The following is a 27,420-nucleotide window of genomic DNA, read 5'->3' as shown; positions in this document are numbered from 1 at the left end:
CCGGAGGTGATTAGAGAGATTGAGGTGAAGGAACCCTTAGGAGGCAGTGGTCATAACATGATTGAGTTCACTGTGAAATTTGAAAAAGAGAAGCCAAAATCTGATGTGTTGTTATTTCAGTGGAGTAAAGGAAATTACAGTGGCATGGGAGAGGAACTGGCCAAAGTTGACTGGAAAGGGACACTGGCGGGAAAGATGGCAGAGCAGCAGTGGCTGGAGTTTATGCGAGAAGTGAGGAAGGTGCAAGACAGGTATATTCCAAAAAAAAAAATTTTCGAATGAAAAAAGGATGCAACCGTGGTTGACAAGAGAAGTCAAAGCCAAAGTTAAAGCAAAGGAGAGGACATACAAGGAAGTAAAAACTATTGGGAAGACAGAGGATTGGGAAGTTTTTAAAAGCTTATAAAAGGAAACTAAAAGGGTCATTAAGAGGGAAAAGATTAACTATGAAAGGAAGCTAGCAAATAATATCAATGAGGATACTAAAAGCTTTTTCAAGTATATAAAGAGTAAAAGACAGGTGAGAGTAGATATAGGACCGATAGAAAATGATGCTGGAGAAATTGTAATGGGAGATAAGGAGATGGCAGAGGAACTGAACGAGTATTTTGCATCAGTCTTCACTGAGGAAGACAGCAGTATACAGGACACTCAAGGGTGGCAGGGAAGAGAAGTGTGCACAGTCACAATTACGACAGAGAAAGTACTCAGGAAGCTGAATAGACTAAAGGTAGATAAATCTCCCAGACCAGATGGAATGCAGCCTTGTGTTCTGAAGGAAGTAGCTGTGGAGATTGCGGAGGCATTAGCGATGATCTTTCAAAAGTTGATAGATTCTGGCATGGTTCCGGAGGACTGGAAGATTGCAAATGTCACTCCGCTATTTAAGAAGGGGGCAAGGAAGCAAAAAGGAAATTATAGACCTATTAGCTTGACATCGGTGGTTGGGAAGTTGTTGGAGTCGATTGTCAAGGATGAGGTTACAGAGTACCTGGAGGCATATGACAAGATAGGCAGAACTCAGCATGCATGGATTCCTTAAAGGAAAAATCCTGTCTGACAAACCTATTACAATTTTTTGAGGAAATTACAAGTAGGCTAGACAAGGGAGATGCAGTCGATGTTGTATATTTGGATTTTCAGAAGGCCTTTGACAAGGTGCCACACATGAGGCTACTTAACAAGATAAGAGCCCATAGAATTACGGGGAAGTTACATAGATGGATAGAGCGTTGGCTGATTGGCAGGAAACAGAGAGTGGGAATAAAGGGATCCTATTCTGGTTGGCTGCCAGTTACCAGTGGTGTTCCACAAGGGTCCGTGTTGGGGCTGCTTCTTTTTACATTGTACATCAATGATTTGGATTATGGGATAGGTGGCTTTGTGGCTAAGATTGCTGACGATATGAAGATAGGTGGAGGCGCCGGTAGTGCTGAGGAAACTGAAAGTCTGCAGAGAGACTTGGATAGATTGGAAGAATGGGCAAAGAAGTTGCAAATGAAATATAATGTTGGAAAGTGTATGGTTATGCACTTTGGCAGAAGAAATAAATGGGCAGACTATTATTTAAATGGGGAAAGAATTCAAAGTTCTGAGATGCAACGGGACTTGGGAGTCCTCGTACAGGATACCCTTAAGGTTAACCTCCAGGTTGAGTCAGTGGTGAAGAAAGCAAATGCAATGTTGGCATTCATTTCTAGAAGAATAGAGTATAGGAGAAGGGATGTGATGTTGAGGCTTTATAAGGTGCTGGTGAGACCTCACTTGGAGTACTGTGGGCAGTTTTGGTCTCCTTATTTAAGAAAGGATGTGCTGACGTTGGAGAGGGTACAGAGAAGATTCACTAGAATGATTCCAGGAATGAGAGGGTTAACATATGAGGAACGTTTGTCTGCTCTTGGACTGTATTCCTTGGAGTTTAGAAGAGTGAGGGGAGACCTCATAGAAACATTTTGAATGTTGAAAGGCATGGACAGAGTGGATGTGGCAAAGTCGTTCCCCATGATGGGGGAGTCTAGTACGAGAGGGCATGACTTAAGGATTGAAGGGTGTCCATTCAGAACAGAAATGCGAAGAAATTTTTTTAGTCAGAGGGTGGTGAATCTATGAAATTTGTTGCCAGGGGCAGCAGTGGAGGCCAAGTCATTGGGTGTATTTAAGGCAGAGATTGATAGGCATCTGAGTAGCCAGGGCATCAAAGGTTATGGTGAGAAGGCGGGGGAGTGGGACTAAATGGGAGAATGGATCAGCTCATGATAAAATGGTGGAGCAGATTCGATGGGCTGAATGGCTGACTTCTGCTCCTTTGCCTTATGGTCTTTATGGACAGCACGTTGTGATCAACAGCAGCTACCATCTTCTAATCAGAATCAGGTTTACTATCACCTCTGTGTATGTCGATAGTATCATTCACTAGCATGTGTCATGAAATTTGTTAACTCAGCAGCAGTTGTTAAATGCAGTACATGATAATATAGAAAGGGGAAAAATAAAGTATATGGAATAGATTAAATACAGTGTAACAACAGAAAAAATATATAAAAAGTAGCAAGATAAAAAAGATGCTTCATATCAGTATTGTATACAAAAAAAAAAATCAAATCCCAGAAGGAGATACCAGAGTGCATGAGGAAAGGCCCAGGGAAAGTGGTACGTTTCATAAATGGATGAGAGTTTTTGAGAATAAACTCTAGAGCTTGGGACTGAGAGTCAATTTTGGAACAATTTTAAATTGGGGAATTTAGCATTGGAATGCTGATGTTTTACGGGTTTCAAGGCCTGGAGAAAGTGCAGAGGCACAGGAGACATGGAGAATTTGAAAAGAGGATTTCAAGTTTTACAATCAAAGCACTGCTTGACCAAAATAGCTCAACAAGCAAAGGTGACTGAATGGAACATGGACAACATAGCTGGATGACCTCAAGTTTATGGAGAGCGTGGTGAGGGAGATCAATTTGGAATGTGCTGGAGTAGTTAAATCTTGAGACGAAAGATATGGATAGGGGTTCCACCACCTGTTGACTGATTAGATTAGATTATGAAGACACGCAGTCCTCACTTATTTAGCAATGCATGCATTAAGAAATGATACAATGTGGGGCGGGAGTGGTTTTTAAAGTTGTGGCTTACAGGTGCCAAGAATAAGAGATTCAAAACTCAGTGCAAGATCAAACAAGACACCAGTGCATGCAGTCTGGTTCAATTTTGGGTAGTTGCCAAAAAGAGAAAATAAGCCACAGGCTGGATTATAGGACATAATGGGCACTGAAGGGAATGGCTTTAGTCTTTTCAGTATTTAGTAGGAGAAGATACCTTTCTTATTTCTGTCCTGTGCACAATATCATCAAGTAATCCAACACATCTAGACACAGCTGAGGGGAATTACAGTGAAATAAAGCTGTCGTGCTTTCAAGATACACGTGGATAATCAGATATTTACAAATGGGCTTTGGGGTTCTAGTGTTTTTCTTTCATTCATTCTTTGGGCTTCTTCTGTTTCATGGATGTCTGTGAAGAGTAAGAATTTCAGGTTGTGTATTGTATACATTCTCTGATATTAAATGGAACCATTGATGGGATTATTAAAGTGCAGCGGGTGGATGATTAGTGGAGAGCTGGAGCGTAATCATTGGGGAGAACCAGATGTATTGAAGCAGATGCAGGAAGATGGGCTATTACTGCAGTCTGTCCTGTTGAATGATGGTAGAGAGACTTTGGGAATGCCAGCTTTGTCAAAGACTACAGACAAGTTGAGAAGTACGAGTGATGGTTACCTGTGTCACATTTGTGGTGTGAGGACTATTCACAGGCTGAAGTGATTTTTCTCAAATGCCATTACATCTGTCTTATGATCACTAATGTACTTCCTCTTTCATACAGTCTATAAAGAACCAGCAAGAAGCTGTAATAATCAGCGAGCGGATCCTCGGCTTTGATCATCCCAACACAATTCGTGAATATGTGAGTTATCATTTTATTCCTCATTCACTCTTCTAGTTCATTTTCTAGGACCAACACATTGGAATGTGTTTGCACATATAGATCCCATTCAATTGTAATTGACACGTAATTTCAGCACAACACTTTCACAGTGAAAACTAAACCTAGCAAGTGTGTACTGTATATACATATATGCATTTCACTTGATACTGAAGAGAAACAATGAGTGCTTTTTTCCCCTTTAAACTAGGGAAGCAGAGCCAATTGGAATGCCTTGCACACACTGCTGAAATTGGTTAACTCAGTGGAGAACAGGAATGGAACCTGAGGGCTTTATTGTGGAATGTGATTAGGTTCATTATTATCCAGGTTTCTCGTTTCTTGTGAAATTAATAGAAATGGAGGCATGTTGATGGTGTTTCTATTATCTTCAATAATGAAATAGTAATAGTATTGTTATTAAAATGGCCAAAGATTGACGCATTTAACATTTGCCAGTAAGCTCCCTTAGGAATGCACAGAAAAGAGCCAATTAAGATTGTAGTGGCTACTTAACAGCAAATCAAAACCTCTGAGTGACTGAGTATGGGAATCGACACTGTATGACGTGCTTCCAAATAACTAAGTTCTGAGTTGAAAAAGTACATTCGACCCTTTATTACGAAACCAACAAAGACAAACCATCTTACAGCAGTTTAAAAAAAAAACTAACGAAACTAAAATTAGTGAAATAAGAGTAACTAGTGTTCAAGTTAGCATTGTTATTATTCCTCTCCATGCCTTGTGGCACATCAGGTGGCAACCTTGCCATTTCTTTGGATTATGATTATGAGGACACGCAGTCCCCTTTTATTGTCATTTAGTAATGCATGCATTAAGAAATGATAAAAATGTTTTTTCCAGAATGATATCATGAAAACACATGACAAACTGACTTAAAAACTAACCAAAACCACATAATTATAACATATAGTTACAACAGTGCAAAGCAATACTGTAATTTGATAAGAACAGACCATGGCTCAGTAAAAGTCTCAGAGTCACTTGAAAGTCCCATCATCTCACGCAGACGGTAAACCTCCAGCGCCGCCAACTTGCCGTTGCAGCATCCCGGAAGCATCCGACCACAGTCCGACTCCGAGTCCGTCCGAAAAACTCCGAGCCTCCGACCACCTATTCAGCACCGAGCACCATCTCTGCCGAGCGCTTCGACCCCGGCCCCGGCAACGGGCGATACGCAAAGCTGAGGATTTGTGGCCTTCATCTCCGGAGATTCTCGATCGCACAGTAGCAGCAGCGGTGAAGCAGGCATTTCAGAAGTTTCACCAGATGTTCCTCTGCGCTTTCTCACGGCTGTCCCCATCAAATCCGGATTGTGCACGGCACCCCTAGTTACACATATCGATATTTATTTGGAACGGCCAAGCGCTTTTGAACGATTTTGTCTGTTTTATGAGGCCAAGTTGCTAGATGGAAACTCTACCCAGCATGGATAGAAAGTGTGCAAGAAGCCAGCCGGGTTTGAACCCAGGACCACTTGCCTCGAAGTCTGGTGCTGATGCCACTACACCATCAGCCAGCTTAAAATTACTTTGTATTAGCATTACAGTATAGCTGGTTGCTTACAATTTGAAACGGGGAGCTGACTCTCTCCTTAAGGGAATGATATGCTTTCACTCAAGACAAAAATACACTAGTCAGCCCATTGAGCCTATATTGATCAATATCTGATCAATTTCATTTCCCTAGTGAGTAATATTGTAAATATATTGTTTGATTAAGTATTCTTTGTTGTTACATAGTTCATTATGGGTTAGGTAAAGAGTACGTAAACGGCAAACATCATTATGCCATTACGTCATATGTATGCACCTCACTAAACTAGAACTAAAATGAAACTAAGGACATTCATGTCCTGGCTCCATGTTTTTCTTTCAATTAGTTTCAATGTTTTGGATTTGCAAAACTTAACAGTGGCGACAAGGAAGTTTCAAATGAAACCGAAATGACTACCTACCTGTAGAAGTGCAGTGAGATGTTCGAGTTTTTTTTGTTTAAAAAGAGCAGCGTATGCTTCTTTGGGAGGAGACAGAGACGGTCGAGTTTAAAATAAAAAGGCAGAAGATGGATGAAATTTATGGGTTCATGAACAGTGAGTACTGGGTGATGATAAAAATAAATAATTAAAAAGCAGAAATTGCTGGCTACATCAGAAAGATCGGAGAGTTTGATTGCACTGCCATATACAGAACAAATTGAGCAGTAATTTGAAGCAAATGAAATAGCCAATGAGAAGTGAGTGCCAATTTTGCTGAGTGCATTCAGTGGAAGAGCATACAATTTGCTTAAAAGTTTAACTGCTCCAACCAAACCAGCCAAAATGAGCTTTGCTGATATCATGAAAATAATGCACGAACATTTAGAAACAAAACCATTGTTGATTGCAGAACACTTTAGGTTTCATAAGCAGAATCGAAAGAAAGGGGAATGCATTTCAGCCTATGTGCCTGAGCTGAAGAAATTGTCTGAGCATGGCCAGTTCAGTGATGGGCTTAATGGTGCCCTTGAGATATCTTTTAGTTTGTGGAATCTTACAAGAAAGCATTCAAAAATGGCTCCTTACTGCCACACAACTTGCATTTAAGAGAGCAGTTGAAATCACTATCAGTGGGCATAACAGCCAGGGACACAATTGCGCTGCATTCAGAAATGAAAGTGAGCATGAACAAAATTGGAGCATCTAAACAGTAACCTGCCTGGCCAAACAAATTCGTGTTACTGTGGTGGCAGGGGTTCACATACACCAGACCAATACAGATTTAAAGGAGAAACTTGCAGAAAATGCAACAAAATAGGACACATACAAAGGAGTATGTCGGGCGGACAGAAATAAATGGACTGCACAGGAAAGAGAAAAAGATAAAAAGCCAAGTTGCAGTTACAAAAAGAACACTAATGTGCATGCTGTTGGTTTAGTGAAAAGTCTGATAACGATGAGCGTGACATATGACTGGATAGCTTTGAGATTTACAATGTGAAAACTAACAGGAGACACGCGGAAGTGAAAGGCAAATTAATTAAAACAGAATTGGACATTGGTGCAGCTGTTTCAGTCATTCCACAAAATGAGTTTGAATGGCCTGCAGATATTCAACTAAAAACTTACAGTGGGGAAAAAAAATTACTTCTGTGGGAATGATATTCGTAACAGTGAAAAACAACAACAAAGAAGCCACATGAGCTTGTACGTGGTGAAAACAGGAGGGCCAGCATTGTGATGTCATGATTGGCTGAGACAACTACAAGTTGATTGGAGATCCATCCACCAGTTGCATGGCCACATTCCCTGCAACGGAGTCAACTGAAAGCAAATTAAGAAAGTTACTGGATGATGCCACAGTAGTGTGCAAGGACGGCATTGGAACATTCAAACATATCAAGGGTAAAATAGTATGAAATGAAAATGCCACACCCAAGTTTTACAAAGCCCATTGGGTTTCTTATACCATCTGTGATAAAGTAATCAGTGAGTTAGATCGCATGGAGGCTGAATTCTTTCCAAGTTTGTGTGCAGGTCATGGGCAACACCAGTGGTCTCATTTGCCAAGAAGAATGGGTCTGCCAGAATGTGTGGTAATTTTAAGGTCACTATCAACCCAGTACTGAAAGTAAATCAGTACCCTCTGCCCAGGATGTAAGATACATTTGTAAACCTTTCTGGAGGTGGCAAGGTGCAAGCCACAGAGCATATTGAGGTGACTGAATCCGGTGTTTGGACAATGATTTGGGCACCAGACCAGATTGAAGAGATCAGGGTATCATAGCCCAAGGCAAGGGCCAGGCCAATTCAGCTCACTGCTCTGCGCTGAACTAAACATCTCTCTTTGGACAGACAGCCTCTCTTTGTGGACTTCAGTTCAGAACATTACTTGCTTGTGGTTATTGTTTGCATGATTTGTATTTTTTTCCCTCTGCACACTGGGCATTTGACAGTCTTTTCAATGGTTCTTTTTGATTTCTTTGATGGATGCCTGGTAGGAGTTGAATCTTAAGGTCGTATAATGTATACATACTTTAATAATAAATGTACTTTGAACTTTGGAGGAAAACACTTCTGCAAAGTGGACTTAGCTGAGGCCTACCTACAGATAGAGATAGAAGAAGTGTCCAAAGTATTCCTCACCATAAACACTGACAAAGGGCTTTATTGCTATAATAGGCTTATTTTTGGAGTAGCATCTGCATCTGCATCCTGGCAGAAAGCTATGGACCACATGCCCAGGCACTCGGTATTTCCTGATTGACATCATTGTTAACAGTAAGAATGACAAAGAACATCTCCTAAATCTCAAGACACTGTTAAAAAGATTAGATGATTATGGGCTCAGTGGTCACACCATTGACGCACAAGATTTACACAAGTGTGGTGAGAAGATTCAAGCAGTGGTAGATGCTCCAAGGCTAAAGGGCATGTCACTGTTCTGGTTGTTCTTAGGATTTGTCCATTACTATAATAAGTTCCTGCCAAGCCTGGCCACTGTGCTCCATCCCTTGAACTCATTGCTACAGATCTGGAAGAAATGGCAATGGATAAAGCAGCATGAGGTGGTTTTCCAAAAGGCAAAGGAAATGGTGAAGTCAAACACTGTACTCACAGATTATGATCCACATCATCCAGTGAAGCTTGCCTGTGACACCTCATCGTATGGTATAGATGCAGTCATGTCACATGTTATGAGTGATGGAAGTGAACGCCCCCATTAGCCTTTGCATTAGGTTCCCTTACCACTGCAGAGAGAAATTACGCATGGATTGACAGAGAGGCCTTGAGTCTGGCTTGAGTCAACCAGTACTTGTATAGGAGAGAGCTTACCCTCATTACTAATCATTAACCACTAGTGCCCATTTTCAATCCACAGAAGGGTGTTCCACTAACAGCAGCAGCATGACTATAGAGATTGGGTCTGTTTCTTGGAGGACACCATTACACAATCAAATTCAAGAGGACAACTAATTGTGCAAATACTGATGGATTGTCCTGTTTACCCTTAAAAAAAGGAAATAACTGAAAAACTGACAATCGAGGACACCTCTCTTTGACGTTTTCTCCCTAATATAAATTTAAAAGTCTTTCTTTTATGGCAGATATGATCCAAAGGGAAACCAGAAAAGGTCCCACATTGTCTCAGGTCTGCATGGCCACCCAAAATAGCTGTAGTGTGCAGCGGAAACTCCAGTTCCTTCATTTTTACCAGTGTCAGGATGAGCTTGCTCTCAACGGTGGTTACCTTGTGCGGGGATTGAGAATTGTTGCACCATCCAAGCTGAGAGCTAAAGTGTTGGTGGAGTTGTATGCCGGTTTTCTAGGGGTGGTCAAAATGAAAGCTTTGGCTCAAAGCTTTGTCTGGTGGCCCAGGACAGATCAGCAGATCGAGCAGCTTACCATGCACTGTTCAGGATGCCAACACGTCCAGAGGATGCCAAGAGCAGTGCCTCTCGATCTTTGGGAATGTGCTGCGTTACCGGTAGAGGATTCATGTGGATTTTGACAGGCCATTCATGGGCACACATTTGGTAGTAGTGGATGCAGCTACAAAGTGGCTGAAGTGCTCCCACGACAAGCTCACACACTGTGTTGAAGCCCCTTCTTAAGGCCTGGTGTTCCAGAACACCTGGTCAGTGACCATGGACCACAGTTTGTTGTGGAATAGTTTCAGTCATTCCTGAAAATGAACAGAATAAGACATATTACATCTGTACTGTATCACCCAACTGCAAAGGGCCTGGTGGAAAGGTTTGTCCAGAGTCTAATGGACGCACTTCAAACAATGTCAGCAGAGCACACTATATTGAATTAGAATCTTGCCAATTTTCTCTTGCATATCGCAATGCTACCACTCCACAACCATCAACTCACCAGCTATGTTGTTCCTGGGTTGCCCCTCGCACTCAACGCTTGGATCTCAGACCCAATTTTGGAAAGAGTTCGCAGGACAAACAGCTGAGACAAATTGAGGGATCCTCAAGCAAGGAGGTTCAGTGTTTCACTCCTGGACAAACAGTCCTGGCAGGGGACTACAGAGGTGATCAAATGTGGGTACTTGGAAAGATTAAGGACTGAACAGGGCTGCTCGCCTACACAGTGGAAATTGTGTCAGATATCATCTGGAGATGACACATCAATCAGTTGAGGAGAGCGGAGTCAGTTGTTAGAGAAGAAGGTGTCCTGAGCTGTCACAGCCACTTCCTGCAATGCTGGAGTCAACTCCTACATCCACTATGGAGGAAGCCCCAGAACATGAGATTGTTTCACGGCAGAGTGACCCCCCGGTCAGGAAAGACATTATCCCATAAGGGAAAAAATCCACCACAGTGATGAAATTTTTAGGCCTGAATGGGACAATTTATAACTTACTAAGCTGAGGATGTCTGTATAGTATACTGTGCATATATGACTAGAGAGCAATATGTTACATATTTAAGTTGAGATGCATTCTATATTGAGTTTGAAGTTCAAAGCTAGGCAGGGAGGAGTGTTTATTTAATATTTCAGTAATATTGTAAATGTATTTGATTTAAGCACTGTTTACATAATTTATTATGGGTTATATATAAGGAGTATGTGAATGGCATATGTCATTATGCCTCTGTCATAAGTGTGCACCTCACTAAAAGTAAAACGAAGCTCAGCACTTGCATCTCCAGGCTCTGTGTTTTTCTTTCCATTAGTTGTATATTTTTGAAATTAGAAAACATAATACCCAGTCATTTCATTGCTCTCTATTCTCCCTCGCATGTCTATCAGCTTCTTACTGACTCTCTAGTCACCCATCTGGAGAATAGGAGTAATTCACAATACTAAATTATTCTATGAACCAACATGTAATTTGTTACATTGTGCTCAACACTATTGTTTTTATGTTCACAGACCAGACTGGGCCTTTACTGCTTTGCTAACAATCAGAATTCAACAGCACTGAGGCTGTTGTACCGCGCTCGCTACCTGATGCTCACTGTCTTTGGAGAAGACCACCCGGAAATGGCTATCCTTGATGTAAGTGTTTTCATAAGTTTTTGTTTTGCTTTTGGGTGGAATGGTTTTAATGTAAGCATTTCTGGAATATACTCTTGTGGACAGGAAGGAGGTTGAACTGTGCAGCACAGGAACAGCCCACATTGTTTTGGCAAACTATTTAAATTAGTAATCAAAATGCCCACAGTGCAACACTTCACATTTGGTTGACTTAAGCTCCACCTAACATTTCACTGCCTATATCTGCAACTGATCTATATCCCACTGTACCCTTTGCCAGCTTTCTACATTATCCACAGCACCCCCAATTTTTGTATTGTCTAACAAACTTACTAACTCACCTATCTGCATATTCATCTAGGAATTTATATACTGTACCATTGGATGAGGGTACAGAGGTATGAAAAAGCATGGTTATTAAATGAATTTCCTAAATTTCTAAACTGAGTTTCTCAATGGTAGCAGATGGAATGTCAGCTGGAAGACTTAGTCATGAATGAGGCTATTGGCATAAAGCATGCTGGACCAAAACACCAGAAGCATGCTGGACTGCAAGTAAGATGGAAACACAGAGTCCTTAGACCCCCATTCCTTACTATCCTGCTGGCGACACAGTCTTTAGACTCCTACTCCCTATTATCCTACTGTAGAATGTACAATTTCTGGAAAATAGAGATCTCAGAGCAAGATTGCAGTACCGGAGGGACATCAGAGACTGCTGTGTACATTGCTTCACGGAAATATGGCTCAACCCTACCATTTGGATGCAGCACTGCAGTCTGTGGGATTCTTTGTCCACTACGTCGCCAGAACATCTGAGTTTCTTAAAAGGAGAGGAGGCAGAATATGCTTCATTATTACCTAATTGTGGTGTACAGATGTGGCAGCTTTGTCTCAGTCCTGCTCACCTGACCTGGAACATCCAGCAGTTAAGTGTTGTTCATTTTATCTGCTGAAGGAGTCTTCCACCATCATCCTGATGGCAGTGTACATTCCACACCAGTAGTGTCAAGCAGGCACTGGAGAATCTGAGCATCATGATCAGCAGTCAGGAAACAGAACATGCTGCTGCCTTCCCTATCATTGCAGGGGATTTCAACCAGACCAGCTTAAGGAAGTTGCCAAGCAACTATAGCCAACAAATCGCCTGTGGAACCAGAAGAGCCAACACACTTGCCTGCTGTTACACCACCATCAAGAACGCCTACCGGGCCATCCTACGCCCGCACTATGGAAAGTCCAATTACCTGGCTGTACTTAGACTTCCAGTGTACAGGCAGAGAGAGCACCAATGGTGAGGTTAAGGGAAGTGGAGAAGCGTTGACTGGGCAATATTCAGGGATTTGTCTTCGAATCTGAATGAATATACTACAGTTATCACTGACTTCGTCAAGATCTGCAAGGATCAGTGTGGTGCCTTTGAAAACATATTGAACATGCCCAAACCAAAAGCCATGGATGAACCAGGAGATTTGCAGTCTGCTGAGGGCTAGATCTGTAGCATTCAAGACCAGTGATTCAGAACGATGCAAGAAGTACAGGTACAACCTATGGAAGTCTTTTTTAAGAGCAAGTAAACAAGGCCAGTTTAAGTTAATTATGCAACTGAATGCATGCCATACAAATAAAACCCTGATGACATTCCTTACGATGTTGCTAAGGGCCACATGCAGCGGATGTATATGTTTTTGATCACGCTAGAAGTTTTTTGTTTGTCAATTTAGAAACTTTCAGAACAAAGTACATAGAAGTTATTACATTTATTTTCACTAACTACCAATGTACATAATCTTTTGAACAATATTTGCAATGCTCCCTTCCCTTTCTAGGGTAGAATGCTGAGCTTGGTCCTGCTCTTCATTCATCATTTTGGAAATGGGGATTGAAGGTGGAGTAAGTCCACATTATACTGCTTCTACCTTGCATTCACCCATCTGCCTAACCTGTCCAATGCACAGTCAAGCTTCCCTGCATCTTCCTCACAATCTGCACTCCAACCAATCATTTTATTGTCCTCAAATGTAGAGGTATTGCTGCAGTGTATTTAAAATTTCAGTAGTATTTGAGTAATACTATAAATATGTTTGAGCGTAATTCATCATGGGTTATAAGCAAAAGTATGTGAATGGCATATGTCATTGTGCCACTTTGCTTAAGCAAGGTTATGTACACAGAATGTATCCTGGTTCCCTTGCATTTCTTTTGATTAGTTTCTGCAGTTACAAAATATAATAACATTTAATGGTTTTAAAGAAGAATCTGGTAATACAGAAGCCTCAAGACCATACGATGCAGTGTCCAGTGAAATGGACTCTGAGCTGATCAGTATAAAAATTCACTTTGTTTCTTTTCCTGTGTGTGTCTACAGAGTAACATCAGTCTAATGCTCCAAGCTGCACTGGATTATGACCTTGCAATTCGATTTTTGCAGAAAAGTCTAGAATTAAACCTTAAATATTATGGGGCCCAGGCTCTACAGACTGCACTTAGGTAATGGTTTTAAAATATTGTTAGAATGCTGATAATTTTAAAACAGTAATGTTATGGAATTAATGGGGTTCAATCTATATTTCCTTGTCAGCTGTGCAAAGATTTCTGTTTTGTGAAATGTTTTGTAAGTGGTCCTATTTGAAAAGAATTACAAGTTTTGGTTAAGTATTTAATAATTTACGTGTAGACTTTTCACCTCTCGGGTATCATGTTCAAACTAGATTCAGAATGAGATCAAACTTCCTTGCTTGCAAAGATCCTTCAGAAAATTAGTTAAAGGTCATAATCTAGTTTCTGGTGATATGAAACACAGACATAGTTTCCCATAGATTTTAATTGTAGGCCAGGACTTGATTGATTAGCTTTTTCTACTGACATTAGAAGGTTGTATGTTCAGACTCAGTCAGAGGCTTCAGCATAGAAACCCAGATGAAACCTTTCATCCAGTCCTGAGGGAGAATGGTGCTGTCTGTAAAGATTGCTTAGTTCTCTTTCGAAGAACTACAGATAAGTTGTCTGAAGTGTTGTGGCTAATGTTTAGCTCTTAGTCAAAGCTTCCCAAAACAAATTGGTTATTAGAGCAGTATTGAGGAACTGATTGTCTTGTTTTTATGTATTACCTTAATGACTGAAGCCAACTTGAAACTTGAAATTGGGTTAAGTCATTAGTCCTTTGAGCTCACAACACCATTCAATGTAATCCTGACTAATGATTCAAATTTATAGTCTGTTTTTGCTTTTTCCCCTTATCCCTTGATCTCTTTTGCTACTAGATCTTATTTAACGTTTGGTCTCAACTACCTGCTGTGGAAGAGAAGTCCACAGATTAATTACTCTTTGGGTGCAGTCTTGCCTCCATAGCCTTGGTGATTCAAATGTTTGTCTGGTTGCTTCTTAAATGATTAGGGTACTTGCCTACTTCCCCATTTGAGACAATATTTTCAATTTTATCTATTTCCCCAACGCAGTTTTATTTACAGATACTAATGGCCATTAGTTTCTTTCTCCTTCACTCTGCCCTAAAGTTTCCGGCAGGCTTTTGTGTCCTCCTTAATGAAGGCATTAAAATATTTGTTCAATTAGACCATCATTTCATTGTTCCCTGTTATAAATTCTGATTGTAAAGAATCTACTCCTGTCTTCACTAATTGTTCGTTCTTCACTGTATCGATTCTTCCAGTTTTCAGCTTGCTTTTACACTGATATCTTATAATTAATTATTTGGTCATTCTTCGAGTTCTAAACTGTTGTCAGTCCTCGGGTATGCTTCTATTTCAGGCCAATTTATACCTCCTCCTTGGATCTAATATTATCCGTGATTTCCCGTTATCCACAGTTGAGCGACCTTTTCTGTTTTATTTGTGTTCCCAGTAAAAATGACCATTTGTTGTCATTCATCGGTTTCTCCTTGTGTTTGTCATTGCCGATTCATGGTCAGTCACATAAGTAATGTTCTCCAATCTGTCTTGACCAGTTCAATCCTCATTACCTCTCGTAGCTATCAGGTGTGCATTGATGAAGGTTCTTTGGGAAATTATCTCAAAGGTTTCAAAGGTACATTTAATGTCAGAGAAGTGTATACAATATACATCCTGAAATGCTTTTTCTTCACAACCATCCACAAAAAACAGGAGTGGCCCCAAAGAATGAATGACAGTTAAACACTAGAACCCCAAAGTCCCCCCCACCCCCGGATCCCCTCCATCCTGCATGTAAGCAGCAGCAAGCAACGATCCCCCCTCCCCCCACCGGCAAAAAAAAAGCATCGGCACCCACCACCGAGCAGTCAAGCAAGCAAGAGTATCGGCACCCACCACCGAGCAGTCAAGCAAGAACAAAGCAACAGCAAAGACAGACTTGCAGTACTCTAAAGACTACATTGTTCACCTGGTATTCAACATACCACAGTGTCTCTCTCCCCTGCCCCCCCTCCCCGCCCCCCTCTCTCCCCCCCTGCCCCCTCTCCCCCCAGCTCTCCTCTCCCCCCCCCCAATAAGGCAGAAAGAGGTGTCTCTGTTTCACAGCAAAAGGGGAGACATAACAAACAACTTGCTGGTTTACGATGTTAAAAGTCCATTGGGTCTCTTGTTTTGGAGCTCTGTGCCCAAAGATCTTGGGTCTCTGGGCACACAACTTTAGATCTTCCATCTCTCACGACACACCAATCTCCTGTCCAGAGACCGCCCTTTGATCCGCCTGTCTCCAGAGCCACAAGATCTCGGCCCTCTGAAGCCGAGCTAAGCTCTTAGGTCGTGTTCCTGGCATGCTGAATAACGGCCAGTCATGAAACCCCGAGAGCGGGTCCCACTGCAGCAAAGAACCGTAGTCAGCATGTAACTCCAGGTCAGGGTCTTCAAAAGAACCCTGAAAGGGAAAGATAGAGATATTAAAGCTGGAAATAGAGCTGTTTCCAAAGATGCAAGCAAAGAAGTTTGTAAATCTGGTGGGAGCAAAGGATGTTGGGAATGGCGAGGGAGGAGCACCGTGGGAGGGTGTGGGACAGATGGCAGAGGAGGAGTGCCAGGGGCGGGGTATGATGCGGCTGCAGACGCATCCAGCCCTGAGACACCAGACAAGGTCATTTGATTCCAAACAATTGGTTTATTGATCATTACAGAATCTCTCTGGTGCTTCCCGTTTCCTCCTCTCTCCCTTCCCCTTTCCCCAACCATAATTTCCCTCTCCCTATCCCGTTCCCACTCTCAGTCCACAACAGAGACCCATATCAGAATCGGGTTTATCATCTCTCACTTATGATTTTTTTTGTGGCAGCAGTATAGTGCAATACAGGTAAAATATAGTAAAAGCAGGAATGATATGAAAAATACACAGCCTATATAAAGTAGAAATACTTTTCTGCAATCATTAAAGCGCTGTCTAGCACAGCGAAAATCTCACACAAGCGCTCTCGGCAGAAACAGTTGGCACAAGCGCTCGCGGCAGAAAAAATCTCTCCAGTAACCTTTAGGCTATGAAGCTACCAAATCATACCAAATAACACATAAAAATACACAGCCTATATAAAGTAGAAATAATGTAAGTATAGTGTAGTATCACTTACTGGAATCGGGAAGACAGTGAGCACACTGATGATGGTATGTTAGGCTGAGTCGTCGGACACTGGGGTGTCATCTCATCGTCGTCTGCTTCCATCAGGGCAGGAAGGTCATCTTCTATGTCTGCCTGCCTCGATGTCGAAGGTCAAGGTTCATCGTCTGCTGTGGCTGATGTGGAAGGCTTGAAAAACGACAGTATGCTTGACTGCTTAGCCTCACACTTTTTTCTATCATACAGTTCTTTGTAAGCACTCAAACCATCCTGCAAGTATGCCCTAAACCTACGTACCCTTTCAAAATTAAAGTCGTACTTTTCTGCAATCATTACAGCGTTGTTGATTGAAATGAAAATCTCATGCAGTTGCTTTACGTTCAGTTCCTGGATGACTTCACTTTCGATCCATTCGCTACTGCATTCGGTTTCGATTGTTATCCTTCCCTCTTCCAATTGCATCAGCTCTTCATCTGTCAGTTCTTGGTCATGGGATGCCAAAACCTCTTCAACATCATCTTCGTCAACTTCCACAAGCCAAACTCACTTTGTCCTTACTTCGTTCACCACGATCGAATCGCTTAATTATGTCTAGTTTTACGCTAAGTTAACACCCTTACGAGCTCTTTTAGGCTTTAGAACTCATCTTGCTAACGGATGCGCAGAATAAATCGAGATAAAGTACAGATGCTCACAGGCATGTGTTTAAGCAACGCCAGATAAAGTACGGATGCTCACAGGCATGTGTTTAAGCAATGCCAGCTAGAATGCAGTTCTGGGGGAGGAGCTTGGCTGCTCAGGGTGCGCTGCCTTTTCTCATAACAGTGAAAACACCTTCTGTTAGCCATAACAGGTACATTCTACAGAGGCATGGTCGAGAGTGTGCTGACCTTTTGCATCACAACCTGGTACTCCAGCTGCAGTGCTGTCGACAAAAAAGCTTTGCAGAGGGTGGTTAGGGGAGCAGAGAAGGTTATTGGGGTCTCCCTACCTTCTGTCCAAGACCTCTTTCAGAGTTGATGCCTCCAGAAGACACGGTACATCATTAAAGACCCCTCATACCCTCTCCATGAACTGGTTGTTCCTCTGCCATCAGGCAAACATTACAGGAGCATCAAAACTAAAACCACAAGGCTACTAAACAGCTTCCTCCCACAGGCAGTCAGACTGCTAAATAGCTGCTCCACCTGACTCAGCTTTGGACACTTTTAACTTGCACTGGACACTTATAACTGATTTAACTGACATGTGGCTATTGTGTTTTACTATTTATTGTTATTTTTATTATTTAGTGTTGCGTTTGTTATGTTATGATTGCACTGCCCCTGAGGAACGCTGTCTCATTCTGCCCTGCAGAGCTGATGTATGGTTACATAGAACATAGAGTAGTACAGCACGGTACAAGCCCTTTGGCCCACAATGTTGTGCCGACCCTCAAACCCTGCCTCCCATATAAGACCCCACCTTAAATTTCTCCATATACCTGTCTAGTAGTCTCTTAATCTTCACTAGTGTATCTGCCTCCACCACTGACTCAGCCAGTGCATTCCACGCACCAACCACTCTCTGAGTAAAAAACCTTCTTCTAATATCCACCTTGAACTTCCCAGACCTTACCTTAAAGCCATGTCCTCTTGTATTGAGCAGTAGTGCCCTGGGGAAGAGGCGCTGGCTATCTACTCTATCTATTCCTCTTATTATCTTGTACACCTCTATCATGTCTCCTCTTATCCTCCTCCTCTCCAAAGAGTAAAGCCCTAGCTCCCTTAATCTCTGATCATAATGCATACTCTCTAAACCAGGCAGCATCCTGGTAAATCTCCTCTGTACCCTTTCCAATGCTTCCACATCCTTCCTATAGTGAGGCGACCGGAACTGGACACAGTACTCCAAGTGTGCCCTAACCAGAGTTTTATAGAGCTGCATCATTACATCGCGACTCTTAAACTCTATCACTCGACTTATGAAAGCTAACACCCCATAAGCTTTCTTAACTACCCTATCCACCTGTGAGGCAACTTTCAGGGATAGAAACATAGAAAATAGGTGCAGGAGTAGGCCATTCGGCCCTTCGAGCCTGCACTGCCATTTATTATGATCATGGCTGATCATCCAACTCAGAACCCTGCCCCAGCCTTCCCTCCATACCCCCTGATCCCCATAGCCACAAGGGCCATATCTAACTCCCTCTTAAATATAGCCAATGAACTGGCCTCAACTGTTTCCTGTGGCAGAGAATTCCACAGATTTACCACTCTCTGTGTGAAGAAGTTTTTCCTAATCTCGGTCCTAAAAGGCTTCCCCTTTATCCTCAAACTGTGACCCCTCGTTCTGGACTTCTCCAACATCGGGAACAATCTTCCTGCATCTAGCCTGTCCAATCCCTTTAGGATTTTATACGTTTCAATCAGATCCCCCCTCAATCTTCTAAATTCCAACGAGTACAAGCCCAGTTCATCCAGTCTTTCTTCATATGAAAGTCCTGCCATCCCAGGAATCAATCTGGTGAACCTTCTTTGTACTCCCTCTATGGTAAAGATGTCTTTCCTCAGATTAGGGGACCAAAACTGCACACAATACTCCAGGTGTGGTCTCACCAAGCCCTTGTACAACTGCAGTAGTACCTCCCTGCTCCTGTACTCGAATCCTCTTGCTATAAATGCCAGCATACCATTCGCCTTTTTCACCGCCTGCTGTACCTGCATGCCCACTTTCAATGACTGGTGTATAATGACACCCAGGTCTCGTTGCACCTCCCCTTTTCCTAATCGGCCACCATTCAGATAATAATCTGTTTTCCTATTTTTGCCACCAAAGTGGATAACTTCACATTTATCCACATTAAATTGCATCTGCCATGAATTTGCCCACTCACCCAACCTATCTGTGGACATGTACCCCAAGATCCCTCTTCTCCTCCACACTACCAAGAATGTTTGAATGACAATGAAGTTTTTTGAATCTTTTGAACCTAATGTAGGTCTTTTGTAACAGCGAGGTGTCGTAAAGCAAACGTTCAAAAAGCAGGGGACACCTGTACGTGAAATTACAACAGTACTGTGCAAAAGTCTTAGACACCCTCGCTATATGTATCTGCCTAAGACTTCTGCACAGTACTGCATTTCCTTATGACACAAGTGGAGACTGTTTTACCCAGTAAACAAATGCCAGCTACCAGAGTATATCCATCAATCCCAATTTCACCCCTCACATCAACTCCCCCTAATTCATCTGCCATCCCAGTTTAAGGATCCACCTTTGAGAAATGGGACCAAAGGCAGTATTTTATCTATTGTCAGTCCACAGAATTCGTAGAAATTTCTTGCCTAGCGTGGACTAGATGGACCAAAGGGCCTGCTTCCATGCTGTATGACTCTGCCTCTAAACTGGAACCTAAAGTAGGAGTTTTATTAACAAGACTTGTTAACTCTACTCCATTAACATCCTTGTGTTTGAAAACCTCAAAATACAAACCAGGTTTAAAGCTATAATTAATTGCCCTGCTGGCATGGGCAGGTCTTGGAATGCGATTTCACTCGGATTTGCTCTGGCTGTTATTGCAAACAATGCTCAGACTTTTAAGGTTCACAGTGAGGAATTTGCTTGTTTCCTTCCAATCTGAACTTTGTTCATTTGGTTGAAATTTAATTTTAAGCACTTTTTTAAAAATGTAAAACAGAATCTAGCTTCTTAGCACTACGCACAAAATGCTGGAGGAACTCGGCAGGTCAGACAGCATCTATGAAAAAGAACAGTCAACATTTTGGGCTGAGACCCTTCATCAGGACTGAGAGGGAAAGGGGAAAATGCCTAAATCAAATGGTGGGGGTGGGGAAGGGGCTGGTCAGGAGGTGATGGGTGAAGCCAGGTGGGCAGGAAAGATCAAGGGCTGGAGAAGAAAGAATCTGATAGGAGAGGAGAGAGGATAAGGGGACCCGGGGGAAGTAATAGGCAGGTGAGAAGAAATAAAAGGTTAGAGTGGGGAATAGAGGGTGGGGGGGCGGAACTTTATTCACCAGAAGGAGAAATTGATATTCATACCATCAGGTTGGAGGGTAGCTTCTTAACTAACTTTGAAAATGTAGCCATATGTTTTAAAACAACTGTATTTTCTATTTTAGAATTTAAGATGATGTTTCAGTATGCCCTGGTTATAAATGGCCACAATAATTCATTCTTTTGACTAGAATAAGTTCTGAAAGTATAAGCGGTGATTCAGATTGCAGATCTATTGATTTTTGCGGAAATTGGAAACTGAGGCCATGAGGTAAGACTGATTTGAATTGTACTTTTCTTTTAATTACTTTTTCTTTGAAAACCATATAGTTATCATCTCATGGCCCAAATCTATGCAAGCAAGGCAGAATTTCGAACAGCTATGCAGCATGAGAAGCAAGCCTGCATCATCTACAGTGATCAGGTTAGTTGTTCCAAGCATGTTTTCTCAATATCGTAGTCTGGCACCTCACAAGTAAGCATTTGAATCTTCTGAAATTTACCCTGGCATATTACACTCAGTTGAATATAAGGTATCACTACATGTTGTTGAATGATCTTCGATTTTCTGTAATAAAAAGTAATGCATTCTGCAATAAACAAAGATGTAACTACAGCCATTACATAAGCAACTAAGTTCTTAAGTAAAATGTTAAATTGGTTCCATCCATCTATTTTTGTGACTTGGGATTGCAAACATGATCTTAATTAGTAGGAATAGTTTGAAACATATTTTGGCACACACTAGAACACACAACATCTAATGGAAAAGGCCAATTGGTCCAAAAAGCTATCTCCTTTGACAGACCACACGCATTCTGCACCACCCTTTGACTCGCATGGAAAAATTGCAGAATACTCTTTAAAAATATGACAGGACTAATTCAAAATAGTTCATTTATATTTTTATTTTCAAAAATAGCTTGGGGAGACTCACCCAAAGACAAAAGGAAGCTCTGAGTATCTTAAGCATTTTACTCAACAAGCAGTGAACCTACAGAGAACTATGAATGAAATTTACAAGAATGGATCAAATGCTAATCTTCCTCCAGTACAGGTGAGTATCTCTTATCAACAAAAACTTGCCTTTTATTTCAGTACAAATCTTTTTGGTAGGAGAAGGATCTGACTACATAATACTTGATGCTCCATTTTTTTTTAAAGACAACACCACCAAGTAAAAAGACGATACTGGAACAACTAAATATAATCAATGGGATTGTTTTCCTGGAAAGCAGGTAAGCCTGTTCTTTGCAATTTCATATTTTCCTTTAGGGAATTGGTGTAACTTAAATTACTATCATTATGAAGTCTGGGAACTAATAATCAGTACCAAGAGCATTCAAACATTATTAATCAACAGCACTGGCAAACAAGCAAATAATACATTAAGAAATGCAAATTTTTCCCTTCCTCTGAAATTTGAACTGTGTGTCTAAGTTGAGACAGGTGTGAAATCACTTTTCTCCCTGATAATATTTGCTGTTAAGAATGCTGCTAAACTGGATGCTTAGCAACACCCTCAAGATGCCAGAGGACCTCTGCAGGCCCAGTGACATCTATGCAGAAGAGTAAACAGTTGATGTTTTGGGCCAAGACTCCTCTTCAAGGCTTATTCTAAACAAGTTGGAATCCTTAGCAAGTTGATCAAAGTAGGGACAAGGTACAGTGCTCCATTTGATCTCTGAAGGATCAACTTAATCTGCCATATGCATTTACATGAATTAGGAATTTGCTACCAAGACCAATATAAATTCTCATTTTAGCATCTTTGCCATGGCCTTTGCCTTGAGTAAATTTCTTTGTAGTGTCAAAAAAAAAACACCATTCAACAATCATAAGATTTATAGGAGCAGAATTAGGCCATTTGGCCCATTGAGTCTGCTCTGCCATTTCATCGTGGCTGATCCAACTTTCTTCTCAGTCTCCATCTCCTGCCTTCTCCCAGTATCTCTTCATGCCCTGACCAATCAAGAATCTATCAATCTCTGCCTTAAATAAAGACTTGGCCTCCACAACTGCTTGTGGCAAGAATTCCACAGGTTCACACCTCTCTGACTAAAGAAATTCCTCCTCAGTATCATATGCACACCATCTGAAAAGTTTTAACATGTTATTGACTCCACATGAATTAGAAATTCCTCCTCATCTCCGTTCTAAGAGGACACCTCTCTATTCAGAGACTGTGTCCTCTGGTCTTAGTCTCTCCCACCATAGGAAACATCCTCTCCACATCCGCTTTTATCAACACCTTTCACCATTCAATAAGTTCCAATGAGATCATCCCTCATTCTTCTAAATTCTAGTGAATGCAGGTCCAGAGCCATCAGATGCTCTTCATATGACAAACCATTCAATCCTGGAATCATTTTTATGAATCTCCCTTGAACCCTCTCCAATTTCAGCACATGCTGAAAGGGGACCAAAACTGCTCACAATACTCCAAGTGGGGCCTCACCGGTGCTTTATAAAGTCTAAAATTCTCAATAAAGAATTAAATAAAAATGAAGTTAGAGGTTAAAGAATGGATATAGATAAACTGTGCATTAAATACATTTACATCAATGCTGTGCATTGATGAAGATGCAAGTGATTGGTCTGATATTTCTAAGCAAAGAGGAGGAACGTCATGTCTTGCTTTTGCTCACAGTTACACTCCTGTAACTATTTTGGATGCCTCTAAGTGTAAAGTTGAGTGTGACACACCAGTCCTCATTGAGGGATCAGAAGTGGAAAGGGTGAGCAATTTCAAATTCCTTGGTGTCAACATCTCTGAGGACCCAACATACAAAGAAGGAACAGCGGTGGCTAGATTTCATTAGGAGTTTGAGGAGACACATGCAAATTTCAATGGATGTACCATGGAGAACATTCTAACTGGCTACACCAATGCCTAGTATGGGTGGGGGTGCTGCACAGGATCGAAATAAGCTACAGAAAGTTGTAAACTCAACTCCACCATGGGCACTAGCCTCCCTAGCATCCAGAACGTCTTTTTTTTCTTCAGCGGTTTGATCTGGACACGACTGCACAAGCGCGTGGAAGTCAGCCAGTGAGAACAGCGAGAAGAGTTTAAAAGGAGACAACTTATAGAGTGGGCGATGGAGTAGAGGGAGACAGAGTAGAAAGGCTTTGGCTCAACAGGGCTTCGGCGATAATGGGTCGAGGTGAGGTAGGTTGCCTGTGTAGAATACAGACAGGAAGAATGTGTGTGAGGCCAGTGTTCTGTACTGGGTGTCAGATGTGGGAAGTCCTGGAGTCTCCCAGCCTCCCAGATGGCTGCATCTGCAGCAGGTGCGTCGAGCTGCAGCTCCTTAGGGACCGTGTTACGGAACTGGAGATACAGCTCGATGACCTTCGTCTGGTCAGGGAGAGTGAGGAAGTGATAAGAGAGGAACTATAGGTAGGTAGTCACACTGGGGCCTGGGGAGACATAAGTGGGTAAGTCAGGAGAGGGAAGGGCAGGAGTCAGAGGCTAGAGAGCACCCCAGTGGCTGTACCTCTAAACAATAAGTACTCCTGCTTGAGTACAGTTGGGGGGGGGGGAATGGCCTACCTGGGGGAAGAAACAGTGGCCGTGCCTCTGGCACAGAGTCCGGCCCTGTGGCTCAGAAGGGTAGGGAAAGGAAGAGAATGGCAGTAGTGATAGGGGACTCTATAATTAGGGGGTTAGACAGGTGATTCTGTGGACGCAGGAAAGAAGCACAGATGATAGTCGGCCTCCCAGGTGCCAAGGTCTGGGGCGTTTCTGATCGTGTCCACGATATCCTGAAGTGGGAAGGAGAACAGCCAGAGGTTGTGGTACATATTGGTACCAGCGACATAGGCAGGAAAAGGGAGGAGGTCCTGAAACAGACTACAGGGAGTTAGGGAGAAAGTTGAGAAGCAGGACCACAAAGATAGTAATCTTGGGATTACTGCCTGTGCCACGTAACAGTGAGTATAGGAATAGAGTGAGGTGGAGGACAAATGTGCGGCTGAGGGATTGGAGCAGGGGGCAGGGATTCAGATTTCTGGATCATTGAGACCTCTTTTGGGGCAGGGGTGAACTCTACAAAAAGGATGGGTTACACTTGAATTCCAGGGGGACCAATATCCTGGCGGGGACGTTTCCTAAGGCTACTGGGAGAGTTTAAACTAGAATTGTTGGGGGGATGGGAACTGAACTGAAGAGACTGGGGAAGAGGAGATTGGCTCACAAATAGAGAGAGCTTGGAGACAGGGCGATAGGTAGGTGATAAAGAAGGGAGGTGCTCAGACTGATGGTTTGAGATGTGTCTATTTTAATACAAGAAGTATCATGAACAAAGCAGGTGAGCTTACAGCGTGGATCAGTACTTGGAGCTATGATGTTGTGGCCATTACAGAGACTTGGATGGCTCAGGCACAGGAATGGTTACTTCGAGTGCCAGTCTTTAGATGTTTCAGAAAGGACGGGGAGGGAGTAAAAGAGGTGGGGGCGTGGCACTGTTGATCAGAGATAATGTCACGGCTGCAGAAAAGGAGGAAGACATGGAGGGATTGTCTACTGAGTCTCTGTGGGTAGAAGTTAGGAACAGGAAGGGGTCAATAACTCTACTGGGTGTTTTTTATAGACCACCCAATAGTAACAGGGCAATCGAGGAGCAGATAGGGAGACAGATCCTGGAAAGGTGTAATAATTACAGGGTTGTTGTGGTGGGAGATTTTAATCTCCCAAATATCGATTGGCATGTCCCTAGAGCAAGGGGTTTAGATGGGGTGGAGTTTGTTAGGTGTGTTCAAGAAGGTTTCTTGACACAATATGTAGATAAGCCTACAGGAGGAGAGCACTTGATCTGGTATTGGGAAATGAACCTGATCAGGTGTCAGATCTCTCAGTGGAAGAGCATTTTGGAGATAGTGATCACAATGCTATCTCCTTTACCACAGCATTGGAGAGGGATAGGAACAGACAAGTTAGGAAAGCGTTTAATTGGAGTAAGGGGAAATGTGAGGCTATCAGGCAAGAACTTGAAAGCATAAATTAGGAACAGATGTTCTCAGGGAAATGTATGGAAGAAATGTGGCAAATGTTCAGGGGATATTTGCATGGAGTTCTGCACTGGTATGTTCCAATGAGATGGGGAAAGGATGGTAAGGTAGAGGAACCATGATGTACAAAGGCTGTTGTAAATCTAGTCAAGAAGAAAAGAAGAGCTTATGAAAGGTTTAAAAAAAAAACTAGGTAATGATAGAGATCTAGAAGATTATAAAGCTAGCAGGAAGGAGGTTAAGGAAGAAATTAGGAGAGCCAGAAGGGGCCATGAGAAGGCCTTAGCAGACAGGATTAAGGAAAACCCCAAGTCATTCTACAAGTATGTGAAGAGCAGGAGGATAAGACGTGAGTGAATAGGACCAATCAAGTGTGACAATGGAAATGTGTGAATGGAACCGGAGGAGATAGCAGAGGTACTTAATGAATACTTTGCTTCAGTATTCAGTACGGAAAAGGATCTTGGCGATTGTAGGGATGACTTGCAGTGAACTGCAAAGCTTGAGCATGTAGATATTAAGAAAGAGGATGTGCTGGAGCTTTTGGAAAGCGTCAAGTCGGATAAGTCACCGGGGACTGGATGAGATGTACCCCAGGCTACTGTGGGAGGTGAGGGAGGAGATTACTGAGCCTCTGGTGATCTTTGCATCATCAATGGGGACGGGAGAGGTTTTGGAGGATTGGAGGGTTGTGGAAGTTGTTCCATTATTCAAGAAAGGGAGTAGAGATAGCCCAGGAAATTATAGACCAGTGAGTCTTACTTCAGTGGTTGGTAAGTTGATGGAGAAGATCCTGAGGGGCAGGACTTATGAACATTTGGAGAGGCATAATATGATTAGGAATAGTCAGAATGGGTTTGTGAAAGGCAGGTCATGCCTTACGAGGCTGATTGAATTTTTTGAGGATGTGACTAAACACATTGATGAAGGTAGAGTAGTAGATGTAGTGTATATGGATTTCAGCAGGGCACTTGACAAGGTACCCCATGCAAGGCTTATTGAGAAAGTAAGGTGGCATGGGATCCAAGGGGACATTGTTTTGTGGATCTAGAACTGGCTTGCCCACAGAAGGCAAAGAGTGATTATAGACAGGTCATATTTTGCATGGAGGTCGGTCACCAGTGGTGTGCCTCAGGGATCTGTTCTGGGACCCCTACTCTTTGTGATTTTTATAAATGATCTGGATGAGGAGGTGGAGGGATGGGTTAATAAATTTGCTGATGGCAGAAAGGTTGGAGGTGTTGTGGATAGCGTGGAGGGCTGTCAGAGGTTACAGTGGGACATTGATAGTATAAAAAACTGGGCTGAAAAGTTGCTGATATTTAGAGTTCAACCCAGATAAGTGTGAGGTGGTTCTGTTTGGTAGTTCAAATATGATGGTAGAATATAGTATTAATGGCAGTGTGGAGGATCAGAGGGATCTTGGGGTCCGAGTCCATAGGACGCTCAAAGCTACTACGCAGGTTGACTCTGTGGTTAAGAAAGCATACAGTGCATTGGCCTTCATCAATCGTGGGATTGAGTTTAGGAGCCGAGAGGTAATGTTGCAGCTATATTAGACCCTGGTCAGAGCCCACATGGAGTACTGTGCTCAGTTCCGGTCGCCTCACTACAGGAAGGATGTGGAAACCATAGAAATAGTGCAGAGGAGATTTACAAGGATGTTGCCTGGATAGGGGAGCATCCCTTACGATAATAGGTTGAGTGAACTTGGCCTTTTTTCCTTTGAGTGACGGAGGATGAGAGATGACCTGATAGAGGTGTATAAGATGATGAGAGGCATTGATTGTGTGGATAGTCAGAAGCTTTTTCCCAGGAGTGGCTAGCACAAGAGGGCACAATTTTAAGGTGCTTCGAAGTAGGTACAGACGAGATGTCAGGGGTATGTTTTTTACACAGTG

The 27,420-nt window shown here is 42.4% G+C and overlaps 1 protein-coding gene across 1 annotated transcript in view; it reads left to right on the top strand.

The window, feature by feature from the left end:
* Positions 1–27,420, top strand: part of LOC134338450 (clustered mitochondria protein homolog) — a 97,786-nt gene that overhangs the window by 62,227 nt on the left and 8,139 nt on the right. Inside the window, exons 20-25 of the mRNA XM_063034268.1 lie at positions 3,880–3,960; positions 10,868–10,993; positions 13,341–13,462; positions 20,837–20,930; positions 21,429–21,563; positions 21,671–21,744. Coding sequence (XP_062890338.1) covers positions 3,880–3,960; positions 10,868–10,993; positions 13,341–13,462; positions 20,837–20,930; positions 21,429–21,563; positions 21,671–21,744 — 632 coding nt within the window. The remainder of the gene's footprint in view (positions 1–3,879; positions 3,961–10,867; positions 10,994–13,340; positions 13,463–20,836; positions 20,931–21,428; positions 21,564–21,670; positions 21,745–27,420) is intronic.

Source organism: Mobula hypostoma, chromosome 27 (assembly GCF_963921235.1).
Source record: "Mobula hypostoma chromosome 27, sMobHyp1.1, whole genome shotgun sequence".
NCBI lineage: Eukaryota > Metazoa > Chordata > Chondrichthyes > Myliobatiformes > Myliobatidae > Mobula > Mobula hypostoma.
The sequence above is the reverse complement of the archived record's forward strand: the minus strand, read 5'-3'. Positions and strand labels throughout refer to the sequence as shown.